The sequence below is a fragment of the Oncorhynchus nerka genome, linkage group LG20, assembly GCF_034236695.1.
Source record: "Oncorhynchus nerka isolate Pitt River linkage group LG20, Oner_Uvic_2.0, whole genome shotgun sequence".
NCBI lineage: Eukaryota > Metazoa > Chordata > Actinopteri > Salmoniformes > Salmonidae > Oncorhynchus > Oncorhynchus nerka.
Window position 1 is genome coordinate 87,026,614 of NC_088415.1, and position 13,401 is coordinate 87,040,014.

The 13,401-nt window shown below is 44.4% G+C and overlaps 1 protein-coding gene across 2 annotated transcripts in view; it reads left to right on the forward strand.

The window, feature by feature from the left end:
• LOC115101600 (fibroblast growth factor 12) overlaps window positions 1-13,401 on the forward strand; it is a 91,444-nt gene that overhangs the window by 53,401 nt on the left and 24,642 nt on the right. The window contains exon 2 of one of the 2 annotated variants that reach the window (XM_065005935.1): window positions 2,922-3,032. In XM_065005935.1, the coding sequence (XP_064862007.1) occupies window positions 2,922-3,032 (111 nt within the window). Of the gene's footprint in view, window positions 1-32; window positions 3,033-13,401 lie in introns of those variants that run through there. The other variant, XM_065005936.1, reaches the window with a different exon arrangement.

Genomic DNA, 13,401 nt, shown 5'->3' on the forward strand with positions numbered 1-13,401 from the left:
CCACTCTCCCTGCCCTACCTCCTCCTAGACTCCACACCACTCTCCCTGCCCTACCTCCTCCCTAGACTCCACACCACTCTCCCTGCCCTACCTCCTCCCTAGACTCCACACCACTCTCCCTGCCCTACCTCCTCCCTAGACTCCACACCACTCTCCCTACTCTTGATGGATTATGGCGGGCCTGTCCCAGAGATTGACGGCTCTGCCGCTGGTGAGTTGTGGATTGATGGACAGAATGAAGTACGGTTGATCTGACATTAACCTCCACTGATGCGAGGTCAGCTTGCAAGCCAACCCTGGGCTCAACGACAGTACGGATCAAATGGCACATATCTGCTCCAGGACCAGCCCTGGAGTCCACTGGGGATTCCACTGTGGACACTGGCGATGATTCTGATTCTGTTCTGAGGTCAGATGCTACTCCATCAGCCCTCTTTGAACCCGTCCACATGTTCACACTTCACCTCTAGAGAGATCTGGACTCGAATCAATACGGGGTTTGTTTCATTTAAAGGCCAAGAAAATTCAATTGAATAATGAACTTGTATCCAAGGACAATTTAGTTTGTTAATCTCAAACAAAAATACAGGATTATTATTTTCAGATTGTGACTTTCCGTTTGGTCTCAGTTTGATGAAGGTTATTTTGACAGATGAGAAAATAACAGCCTGGTTGTAGGATGATGGGGCCAGTGAATTATACAGTTGGATCACAACTGCCTTAGCTTCCAATTGAACCTTTGCAAACGCATGACTCCATAAGCAGCATCACTACCACAATATAGAAATACTCCTTTTGAGCCTCTACTGCTCCAAATCTAACACATTTGCTTTCATAAATCCCAAATAATGAAGGACCAAAAAATACCAAATGTAAGACATCTTACTCAGAATGTTTTATTTTCACTGCTAAGTGTCCCTGTTGATAAGCTCTATAGAAGCTAAACTATCCACACACAATCAAAAGAACTACACATTAACCATCACAGAGAGTTCAACCTGGTCTCAGAGAATATCGTATTATTCTGTATGCAAAAAGGAGACACTCCATTTAGTATGATATGTTATGTTTTTCTTATGGTAAGTATTCATTTGTGGATGTCCATCACCCATTTTGTATGATATGTTACGAATTACAATTCCTATTCTATGTTGCCAATTTGCAAAACATACAATCTGTTACGAATTTGCAAAATGTAAAATAAGTTCTGAATTTACAAAACATACATTATGTTACGAATTTGCAAAATTCTATGAATTCTAGCCAGGTGGCTAACGTTAGCTAACTGCTAACATTAGCTAGGCTAGGGGTTAGGGTTAAGTTGAGGAGTTAGGTTAAAGGCTTAAGGTCAGGGTTAGTTAAAAGGGTTACGGTTAGGGGAAGGGTTAGCTGACATGCTAAGTAGTTACAAAGTTGCTAAAAAGTAGTAAGTAGTTGAAAAGTAGTTGATATATATATGATGACATTCGAACTCGCAACCTTTGGGTTGCTAGACGATCACATTATACACCCGACCAACCATCCTATCTTATGTAACCATACCAAACGTAACATATCATACTAATTTAAGTGTCCCAGATTTACATTTACTATGTTATGTCTAGTCTATGACACCAGGCTGGAGAATTTGCAGATGATTGTTTCTCCTATCATGATCTTCTAGCACCCCCACCCTTTCTCAACGATAAACATACTTTTTCACACGTTTTTTTTCTTGCAGTCGGCGAAAGACTCCCATAGCCTTGGGCTAAAACCTCATGATCCACCTGCTCCGTCACAAGCCCAGCACCAAATGTAACAAGCACCACAAAGTTGGACAGCAACTCAAGTTTCAAGTTTAACATTTTAATGTCACGTGTACAAGTACAGTGAAATGCCTTTCTTTCAAGATCTAAACCCAACAATGCAGGAATCAATCAGAATGTAATACTAAAAATAACAAGGTGGAACAAAACCACATGAGATATAAAAATAAGTAACTATATACAGGGTCAGTTCCAGTACCATGTTGACAATGTGCAGGGATACTGGAGTGATAGAGGTAGGGGTAAGGTGACTAGGCATCAGAATATAATACTCAGCGTTCTTTTTAGATGGTATAACATTTTGGGGTGACTAACCTCGTAAAATTACCATAGCCTTTGATTGGGCATCAGATGTAGAGTTGAAAGCCCTTAACGGCACAATAAACATTGTAGATATTTTGTTAGTTAAACCCACATTATGAAGTAGTGGTTCAGCGAAATCTCCAGGCCCATCTAGAAGCCAAGCAGTTAGTTAGGGCTGAATACTAACTTGTGATTTTTTGTTTTTATCTCATTGACGTCAGTGCATGATTTACTCAAAAGTTCAAGTTTAAGTGCATAAAAAGTTAGGATTCGTCTCTAGGTGAACAGTGGAAAAATCACTCTCCTGATAAAAATAGTAAAGATGTAGCCAAGATTAGGCAGATGGCAAACACCAAAACCCCAAACGAAGGTCAGCTGCCATAATATATTAATACCAGATTACATCACCACCTTCAAGGACCACCTGTCAACATCACCAGTGAACAAGAGGGCAGTAGATGCTGTATCTCTAATGGTTACAGGTGCGTCAGGATTCAAGGATCAGTTTGCCACGTAGAGGTTAGGAGATACCTTAGCTAGCAAGTTGGCAATCTTCAACAAGATAACAGTTTTCATAAAAATGCATAGGTTACTATCGTGTTACAAGACTACCTATGGATTCCTTTGAATTTTCTTGTACCAGACCAAGTCTATTCTGACCCCTGACCCTGACACCAACCTGGTAACCCATCCTCAACATGTGTTTTACTAGTTTGTCAATGTGAACAGCAGTGGCAAGGTGTCAGGCAGTAGGGGTGTGGTCTGACGTGCCCCTGGGGGGTGGGGCGTGGTGGGGTCTGTCCTTTGTTTCAGAGCCGCAGCTGAAGGGCATCGTGACACGGCTGTTCAGCCAGCAGGGCTTCTACCTGCAGATGCAGCCGGACGGCTCTATCGATGGCAGCAAGGACGAGAACAGCGACTACAGTGAGTAATTGGTTCGGCACTACTACTCCCAGCATGCCCCATGGTTACCAAGAGTTACTGGCCTCATTCCAATCCCTTAAAAGTGTGTCCTTCCTTCCTTTGTTTCTTGATGTAATCATTGGTTAGACGTGATTCGACAGGTAAACGCAAAGGCTCCACCACATGGCTTTCACCTGTCCAGTCTTTTCTGATCAGTGATTGCTTCAAGGAAGGGTGGAAGGATGCACTTATAAATACTCTGAACTGGGATACTCACCCTACCCCATTTAACATCCCTTAATTTATGGTATTGCATGATATGAGGGGAGGACCATCCTCAGTGAATTTGAGGAAAATAAAAAATTGTGAAACATTTAGATACAACTATAGTAAATATATTCACGTCACCAAATAATTGATTATAACACACTGTTTTGCAATTAAGGTCTACAGTAGCCTCAACGGCACTCTGTAGGTTAGCACCATGGTGTAGCCGGAGGACAGCTAGTTTCCGTCTTCCTCTGGCTACATTGACTTCAATACAAAACCTAGGAGGCTCGTGGTTCTCACCCCATTCCATAGACTTACACAGTAATTATGACAACTTCTGGAGGCTGTCTTCCAACCTATCAGAGCTCTTGCAGCATGAACTGACATGTTGTCCACCCAATCAAAGGATCAGAGAATGAATCGAGTACTGAAAGCATAAGCTACAGCTAGCTAGCACAGTGCATAAAATGTAGTGAGTAGCTGACTCAAAGATAGTGAGACAGTAGTTGAACAGTTTTGAACAAATGTATTTCTTCAAAAATTAAGGAGAAGTAAGAGAGCGAGAGAGCTAGCTATATTTCGTTGTATTTTCTTTTCACGTACTTAGCTAGCGGATGCAACTAGCTAGTTTAGCCTACTCAAACACCCGGCTCAAACAGATAGGGATGCTATGTTAGCTAGCTGGCTATGGCTATCCAACACTGGAACTCTTCCACGTCAAGGTAAGCTTTTGGTTTTATAAATGTATTTCCACTGTGGCTCTCCGGTGTAACTGCAAAACCTTTTACTCGCCCTAGAAGAGCTGGTTAGGCTGTTTTCATGTTATCTAGAGCGTAGGTGACTGCTGCTGGCAGCAATTTAAATGCGTTTTTTTGCCGATGTTTAACGACACCGGCCATATTCAACGGGTGTTGAGCGTTCGTAAATGTATCCGTTATTCTGCACTCTAGCACACTCAGTCGAGAGTGCTCTGAAATCCGAGTAGATAGCCAGAGTGAATTTACGAACGCATCCTATGACGTTAGCTAATATGGTGACAACAATGGAGGCTGTGTGTAGCGGTTAGCAGTTATGATATGAAGGTTTGGCTTTGGAACGTTTTTTTTTCCCCGCCTGGTTACAGACAGCTGGTGTGTTGTGCACAAGCAAAGGGAAGAGGTGAAAGGAGGAGAGTGCATCAATGTGAGAAGGAATTATACAACAGGCAAGTGATCGTGCTGTTTGTATTTGGCTGTTGTTAAAGTAAACTGTTTGTGTTTGTGATCAAAGGTGTATTCAGTCTGCGATTCTGTTGAAAATAAGTTTCTTGAACACGGAAGCAAACTGAGCGAAACAGGGATAAACATACCTGAATTTGTCCAATAGAAACTCACGTTTGCAACTGTTGGACTAATGATTACACCCTAGATCAGCTAGATGCAGGCTAGAGTTGTGCAAGGCAGTGTTGAATCTGTCTTGCCACCTTAATTATTCACATTTCTCAACCTGTACGTTGTACAACTTTTATTCATCGGCTAGGTTGTAGAAACCACATGATCATTGGGTATAGGAAAAATGTGAGCATAATGCAGTAAACTACACTTATCGATTGTCACTGGTGTAGAGAGGAGTAGGCAGGAGGCAGTCGCAGGTTTAGAACTACTGAATTGATTTATGCACCATAGATCAAAGCGGGACGATGACTCAAACGCTGGCTGTGCTCAAAATATATCTTCATAAACAGAAAAGGCACAAAGTGCAAAATATAAAGTATTCAGAAAATAGTAGAAGTGATTCCTGTCAGGAGAAGAAGTAACATTTACAATGACCGACAAATGACAAATGACAGAGGGAGTATATATACAGCGATAGAGTGGGGATTGGAACCATGATGACGAGACAAGTCCGGGGTTGATGACTGAAGGGCGTTTGTCAGCAGGTAGGAGGCCAGCGACACAGAACACCTGAGCTGGACTGGAGGGAGAGCCAAAGCGAAGGCTGGTGTGACATCGATGTTACATTGAGCTGAGTAAATGGAATATGAATGACATTCATCCAATATGCTGTAATAGAAATAAGGCCATGCTCATGAGAAAAAAGAATCGCCCTCCATCATCTTAAACAGCACCGACACTCACTGGTTTACAGTGAAACAAAATGTGTGTGAAATGTTGTTCTAGTTTAGTGCCAACATCTACTGCCAAGATCTATACCTCAAACAATGAATTGGTTTGAACTTTTAAACAATGTCTTGGAGATGAGTCAATTCACACATATTATTTTGTGCCTGTGAGACAGTGTTAGGTGTGCTAAAACCCTCCAAACTTGTAAAAAATCAGATCATAGTGATCTGAAGACTGCTTTTCTTAATCAGTGGTAATATCAGTGTAATAATGACAACTACACATCCTAGGGGTCAATTCCATAGTAACTTTTATTGAGAAAAACAACTATTTTGCATTCAAATTTGCATGTCCAACTGAGAACACTGAAATACACAGTTGAAGTCAGGGGTTTACATTCACCTTAGCCAAATACATTTAAACTCCGTTTTTCACAATCCCTGACAGTTAATCCTAGTAAAAATGCCCTGTCTTAGGTCCGTTAGGATCACCACTTTATTTTAAGAATGTGAAATGTCAGAATAATAGTAGAGAGAATGATTTATTTCAGCTGTAATTTCTTTCAGAACATTCACAGTGGGTCAGAAGTTTACATGCACTCAATTAGTATTTGGTAGCATTGCCTTTAAATTCTTTAACTTGGGTCAAACATTTTGGGTAGCCTTCGACAAGTTGGGTGAATTTTGGCCCAGTCACGTTTGTAGGCCTCCTTGCTCACACACGCTTTTTCAGTTCTGACCACAAATTTTCTATGGGATTGAGGTCAGGGCTTTGTGATGTCCATTCCAACACCTTGACTTTGTTTCCTTAAGCCATTTTGCCACAACTTTGGAAGTATGCTTGGGGTCATTGTCCATTTGGAAGACCCATTTGCGACCAAGCTTTAACTTCCTGACCGATGTCTTGAGATGTTGCTTCAATATATCCACATCATTTTCCATCCCCATGATGTCTTCTATTTTGAGAAGAGCACCAGTCCCTCCTGCAGCAAAGCACCCCCACAACATGATGCTGCCACCCACATGCTTCACGGTTGGGAAGCGGTTGGGGTTCTTCGGCTTGCAAGCCTCCCCCTTTTTCCTCCAAACATAACAATGGTAACAGTTCTATTTTTCAGTTCTATGGCCAAACAGTTCTATATGTGTTTCATCAGACCAGAGGACATTTCTCAAAAAACTACGATCTTTGTCCCCATGTGCAGTTACAAACCGTAGTCTGGCTTTTTTATGGCGATTTTTGAGCAGTGGCTTCTTCCTTGCTGAGCAGCCTTTCAGGTTATGTCAATATGGGACTCGTTTTACTGTGGCTATAGATACTTTTGTACCTGTTTCCTCCAGCATCTTTACAAGGTCCTTTGCTGTTGTTCTGGGATTGATTTGTACTTTTCGCACCAAAGTATGTTCATCTCTAGGAGACAGAACATGTCTCCTTCCTGAGCGGTATGACAACTGCTTGATCCCATGGTGTGGTACCGTCAGGCGTTTGGAAATTGCTCCCAAGGATGAACCAGACTTGTGGAGGTCTACAATTTTTTTCTGAGGTTTTAGCTGATGTCTTTTGATTTTTCCATGATGTCAAGCAAAGAGGCACTGAGTTTGAAGGTAGGCCTTGGAATACATTCACAGCTACACTTCCAATTGACTCAAATTATGTCAATTAGCCTATCAGAAGCTTCTAAAGCCATGAAATAATTTTCTAGAATTTTCAGAGCTGTTTAAAGGCACAGTCAACTTAGTTTATGTAAACTTCTGACCCACTGGAATTGTGATACAGTGAATTATAAGTGAAATAATCTGTCATTAAACAATCGTTGGAAAAATTACTTGTGTCATGCACAAAGTAGATGTCCTAACCGACTTGCCAAAACTATAGTTTGTGAACAAGTCATTTGTGGAGTGGTTGAAAAACAAGTTTTAATGACTCCAACGTAAGTGTATGTAAACTTCCGACTACAACTATATATATTTTTATATCAAATGGAAACACCCAGCAACATCTCCTTTGTTTGCCACTGTGTGAATGTAAGTGTCACATTGTTTTGATTTAAACAGCTCTAAAGCCTGTGATTGTCGCAACTGCTTTTTCCCTGTGGATGTTCATGACTTATAATAAAATCAACCGAAGGAACTTCTTTCTCAGGAGACATCTGGTCCAAAGGATCCTTTCCACCAGTCATTTCTCTTCACTTTCATGGTATGAAATTCATGGTATGAAATGACTGTTGGAAAAATGGTATCAGAGGATGGAGGAGCGCAGTAAACTGGAAATCATTTAGCAAATAGAACCAAAAATACCCCCTACTCCATTTGTACCTAATAAATAATTCCCTCTGAGAGACGCCTCATGCTCAGAGACTGAAGACGATAGAGAAGAGGGAAGGAGAGAAAGAACTGGGCCGGGCTGGCTCATGATGTCCTATTGATATCATTTCTGATTAAGAAGTTGTCGTATAACCAGATTGCAGCAACCGACTGGTCTCTTTCACAACTTTTTGCCATGAGGAAATGAAATTGTCATGGGAACGACGTCATATTTTGGTTGTTATCTGGTCAGATAACAACATATTCTGCTAAAAACCCTCTTCCTTTAGACAACTTTAGACAACTACCTATTGATCTGTGTGATGTATTAGTATGACATTTGTTGAAACTCAATGTTCAAATTCAAATCTCATCATATCTATGCCAATATAAACCAATGTCCATGAAAATGTGCAAACCAATTTGATTGGAGGTACACAACCACACGGCTCTTGTCATGAGCCGTCCGGTCGCTACCGAGAACCTAACCAAATGTAGCAGGTGTAAAAGAAACGCTTGAAACTCAATCCCCCAAGATATTGGTCTTAATGAGAAGGGGGGGGGGGGGGAACTGTCGGGGGAGGTTCTCTTCTGCACTGTTTCAACCAATCCGGGTTAGTGGAGGAGGAGTTAAGATCAGTGGTGTAGTGGAGGTAATACACATGTATACGCAGTATACCCACTTTTTTGTCGGCATGGCTTACACTCACTTCTTAATCCCCATGATGCATCTAGTGGTGTAAAGTTGACGCATGAAGTCAAGAAGCATGAGTGCATAATGATGGGTTGCCAGGTGTGCATAATGAAGGTTGCCAGGTGTGCAAGATGAAGGTTGCCAGGTGTGCGTAATGAAGGTTGCCAGGTGTGCGTAATGAAGGTTGCCAGGTGTACATCATGAAGATTGCCAGGTGTGCGTAATGAAGGTTGCCAGGTGTACGTAATGAAGGTTGCCAGGTGTACGTAATTAAGGTTGCCAGGTGTGCAAGATGAAGGTTGCCAGGTGTGCGTAATGAAGGTTGCCAGGTGTGCGTAATGAAGGTTGCCAGGTGTACATCATGAAGATTGCCAGGTGTGCGTAATGAAGGTTGCCAGGTGTACGTAATGAAGGTTGCCAGGTGTACGTAATTAAGGTTGTCAGGTGTACGTAATGAAGGTTATCAGGTGTGTGTAATGAAGGTTGCCAGGTGTGTGTAATGAAGGTTGCCAGGTGTGCGTAATGAAGGTTGCCAGGTGTAAAGATGAAGGTTGCCAGGTGTGTGTAATGAAGGTTGCCAGGTGTGCGTAATGAAGGTTGCCAGGTGTAAAGATGAAGGTTGCCAGGTGTGCGTAATGAAGGTTGCCAGGTGTGTGTAATGAAGGTTGCCAGGTGTGCGTAATGAAGGTTGCCAGGTGTGCGTAATGAAGGTTGCCACAGGTGTGCGTAATGAAGGTTGCCAGGTGTGTGTAATGAAGGTTGCCAGGTGTGGTGAATGATGGGTTGCCAGGTGTACATAATGAAGGTTGCCAGGTGTGCTTAATGAAGGTTGCCAGGTGTGCGTAATGAAGATTGCCAGGTGTGCGTGATGATGGGTTGCCAGGTCACGGGGGTTAGTAGACCGGCGACGTCGAGCGCTGGAGAGGAGGAGAAGGAGTAGAAGTGACAGTACACCCTCCCCGACAGGCGGTTCCAAGAGGGCGAGGAGCGGGACGGGGAAGGTGGAATTCTCGGATGATGTTGGGATGTAGAATGTCGTCCACCGGAACCCAGCACCATCCGGTGGATGGTCGAAGACCCCCTGAACAGAGCCATGAATCTCTCATAGGAACTCCTCCTCTCCTCTCTCCCACTCTGTTCAGGTGGGTCTTCGGCCATCCACCGGAGGGGAGGGGGACAGGATGGCCAGACCACGGTGGAGTACGGTGGCAGCATCCAGCGGATGGAATTAGCCGGTACTCTGCACATTATTCAGAGAGGATTGTGCGAAGAGGTCCAGACGGAGTTGGTGTTCCCGAGACGACAATCTGACCTTGGACGCACTCATCGCGATGGTCATCCAACTGGATAACCTTTTTCAGGAGCGTTGGGAACCTCCATCACCTCTCCTTCGTTGAGTCAGAGCCTGAACGCTCTGTAATCCGACGCTCTGTAATTTAATTTAATTGCGTCGTCTGTTGATCACTCCTCTATCCCCTCTATCTCCTCTACCTGCACAAATTGAGGCTCATGAAAACATTGTTGGTTATGAGGCTCATGAAGACATTGTTAGTTATGAGGCTCATGAAAACATTGTTGGTTATGAGAGGCTCATGAAGACATTGTTGGTTATGAGGCTCATGAAAACATTGTTGGTTATGAGGCTCATGAAAACATTGTTGGTTATGAGGCTCATGAAAACATTGTTGGTTATGAGGCTCATGAAGACATTGTTGGTTATGAGAGGCTCATGAAGATATAGCTGGTTATGAGAGGCTCAGGAAGACATCTTTGGTTATGAGAGGCTCAGGAAGACATCGTTGGTTATGAGGCTCATGAAGACATCGTTGGTTATGAGAGGCTCAGGAAGACATCGTTGGTTATGAGGCTCATGAAGACATCGTTGGTTATGAGCGGCTCATGAAGACATCATTGGTTATGAGGCTCAGGAAGACATCGTTGGTTATGAGAGGCTCATGAAGACATCGTTGGTTATGAGAGGCTCATGAAGACATTGTTGGTTATGAGAGGCTCAGGAAGACATCTTTGGTTATGAGAGGCTCAGGAAGACATTGTTGGTTATGAGAGGCTCATGAAGACATCGTTGGTTATGAGCGGCTCATGAAGACATCGTTGGTTATGAGGCTCAGGAAGACATCGTTGGTTATGAGAGGCTCATGAAGACATCGTTGGTTATGAGAGGCTCATGAAGACATTGTTGGTTATGAGAGGCTCAGGAAGACATCTTTGGTTTTGAGAGGCTCATGAAGACATTGTTGGTTAAGAGAGGCTCAGGAAGACATCGTTGGTTATGAGAGGCTCATGAAGACATCGTTGGTTATGAGGCCCAGGAAGACATCTTTGGTTATGAGGCTCAGGAAGACATCGTTGGTTGTGAGGCTCATGAAGACATCTTTGTTATGAGAGGCTCATGAAGACATCGTTGGTTATGAGGCTCATGAAGACATCTTTGTTATGAGAGGCTCAGGAAGACATCGTTGGTTATGAGGCTCAGGAAGATATCGTTGGTTATGAGGCTCAGGAAGACATCGTTGGTTATGAGGCTCAGGAAGACATCGCTGGTTATGAGGCTCAGGAAGACATCGTTGGTTATGAGGCTCAGGAAGACATCGTTGGTTATGAGGCTCAGGAAGACATCGTTGGTTATGAGGCTCAGGAAGACATCGTTGGTTATGAGGCTCATTACATTTACATTTAAGTCATTTAGCAGACGCTCTTATCCAGAGCGACTTACAAATTGGTGCTTTCACCAGTGGAACAGCCACTTTACAATAGTGCATCTAAATCTTTTAAGGGGGGATGAGAAGGATTACTTTATCCTATCCTAGGTATTCCTTAAAGAGGTGGGGTTTCAGGTGTCTCCGGAAGGTGGTGATTGACTCCGCTGTCCTGGCGTCGTGAGGGAGTTTGTTCCACCATTGGGGGGCCAGAGCAGCGAACAGTTTTGACTGGGCTGAGCGGGAACTGTACTTCCTCAGTGGTAGGGAGGCGAGCAGGCCAGAGGTGGATGAACGCAGTGCCCTTGTTTGGGTGTAGGGCCTGATCAGAGCCTGGAGGTACTGAGGTGCCGTTCCCCTCACAGCTCCGTAGGCAAGCACCATGGTCTTGTAGCGGATGCGAGCTTCAACTGGAAGCCAGTGGAGAGAGCGGAGGAGCGGGGTGACGTGAGAGAACTTGGGAAGGTTGAACACCAGACGGGCTGCGGCGTTCTGGATGAGTTGTAGGGGTTTAATGGCACAGGCAGGGAGCCCAGCCAACAGCGAGTTGCAGTAATCCAGACGGGAGATGACAAGTGCCTGGATTAGGACCTGCGCCGCTTCCTGTGTGAGGCAGGGTCGTACTCTGCGGATGTTGTAGAGCATGAACCTACAGGAACGGGCCACCGCCTTGATGTTAGTTGAGAACGACAGGGTGTTGTCCAGGATCACGCCAAGGTTCTTAGCGCTCTGGGAGGAGGACACAATGGAGTTGTCAACCGTGAAGTGAAGACATCGTTGGTTATGAGGCTCAGGAAGACATTGTTGGTTATGAGGCTCAGGAAGACATCGTTGGTTATGAGAGGCTCAGGAAGACATCGTTGGTTATGAGGCTCATGAAGACATCGTTGGTTATGAGAGGCTCAGGAAGACATCGTTGGTTATGAGAGGCTCATGAAGACATCGTTGGTTATGAGAGGCTCATGAAGACATTGTTGGTTATGAGAGGCTCAGGAAGACATCTTTGGTTATGAGAGGCTCAGGAAGACATCGTTGGTTATGAGAGGCTCATGAAGACATCGTTGGTTATGAGCGGCTCATGAAGACATCGTTGGTTATGAGGCTCAGGAAGACATCGTTGGTTATGAGAGGCTCATGAAGACATCGTTGGTTATGAGAGGCTCATGAAGACATTGTTGGTTATGAGAGGCTCAGGAAGACATCTTTGGTTTTGAGAGGCTCATGAAGACATTGTTGGTTAAGAGAGGCTCAGGAAGACATCGTTGGTTATGAGAGGCTCATGAAGACATCGTTGGTTATGAGGCCCAGGAAGACATCGTTGGTTATGAGGCTCAGGAAGACATCGTTGGTTGTGAGGCTCATGAAGACATCTTTGTTATGAGAGGCTCATGAAGACATCGTTGGTTATGAGGCTCATGAAGACATCTTTTTTATGAGAGGCTCAGGAAGACATCGTTGGTTATGAGGCTCAGGAAGACATCGTTGGTTATGAGGCTCAGGAAGACATCGCTGGTTATGAGGCTCAGGAAGACATCGTTGGTTATGAGGCTCAGGAAGACATTGTTGGTTATGAGGCTCAGGAAGACATCGTTGGTTATGAGGCTCAGGAAGACATCGCTGGTTATGAGGCTCAGGAAGACATCGTTGGTTATGAGGCTCAGGAAGACATCGTTGGTTATGAGGCTCAGGAAGACATCGTTGGTTATGAGGCTCAGGAAGACATCGTTGGTTATGAGGCTCATTACATTTACATTTAAGTCATTTAGCAGACGCTCTTATCCAGAGCGACTTACAAATTGGTGCTTTCACCAGTGGAACAGCCACTTTACAATAGTGCATCTAAATCTTTTAAGGGGGGGGGGTGAGAAGGATTACTTTATCCTATCCTAGGTATTCCTTAAAGAGGTGGGGTTTCAGGTGTCTCCGGAAGGTGGTGATTGACTCCGCTGTCCTGGCGTCGTGAGGGAGTTTGTTCCACCATTGGGGGGCCAGAGCAGCGAACAGTTTTGACTGGGCTGAGCGGGAACTGTACTTCCTCAGTGGTAGGGAGGCGAGCAGGCCAGAGGTGGATGAACGCAGTGCCCTTGTTTGGGTGTAGGGCCTGATTAGAGCCTGGAGGTACTGAGGTGCCGTTCCCCTCACAGCTCCGTAGGCAAGCACCATGGTCTTGTAGCGGATGCGAGCTTCAACTGGAAGCCAGTGGAGAGAGCGGAGGAGCGGGGTGACGTGAGAGAACTTGGGAAGGTTGAACACCAGACGGGCTGCGGCGTTCTGGATGAGTTGTAGGGGTTTAATGGCACAGGCAGG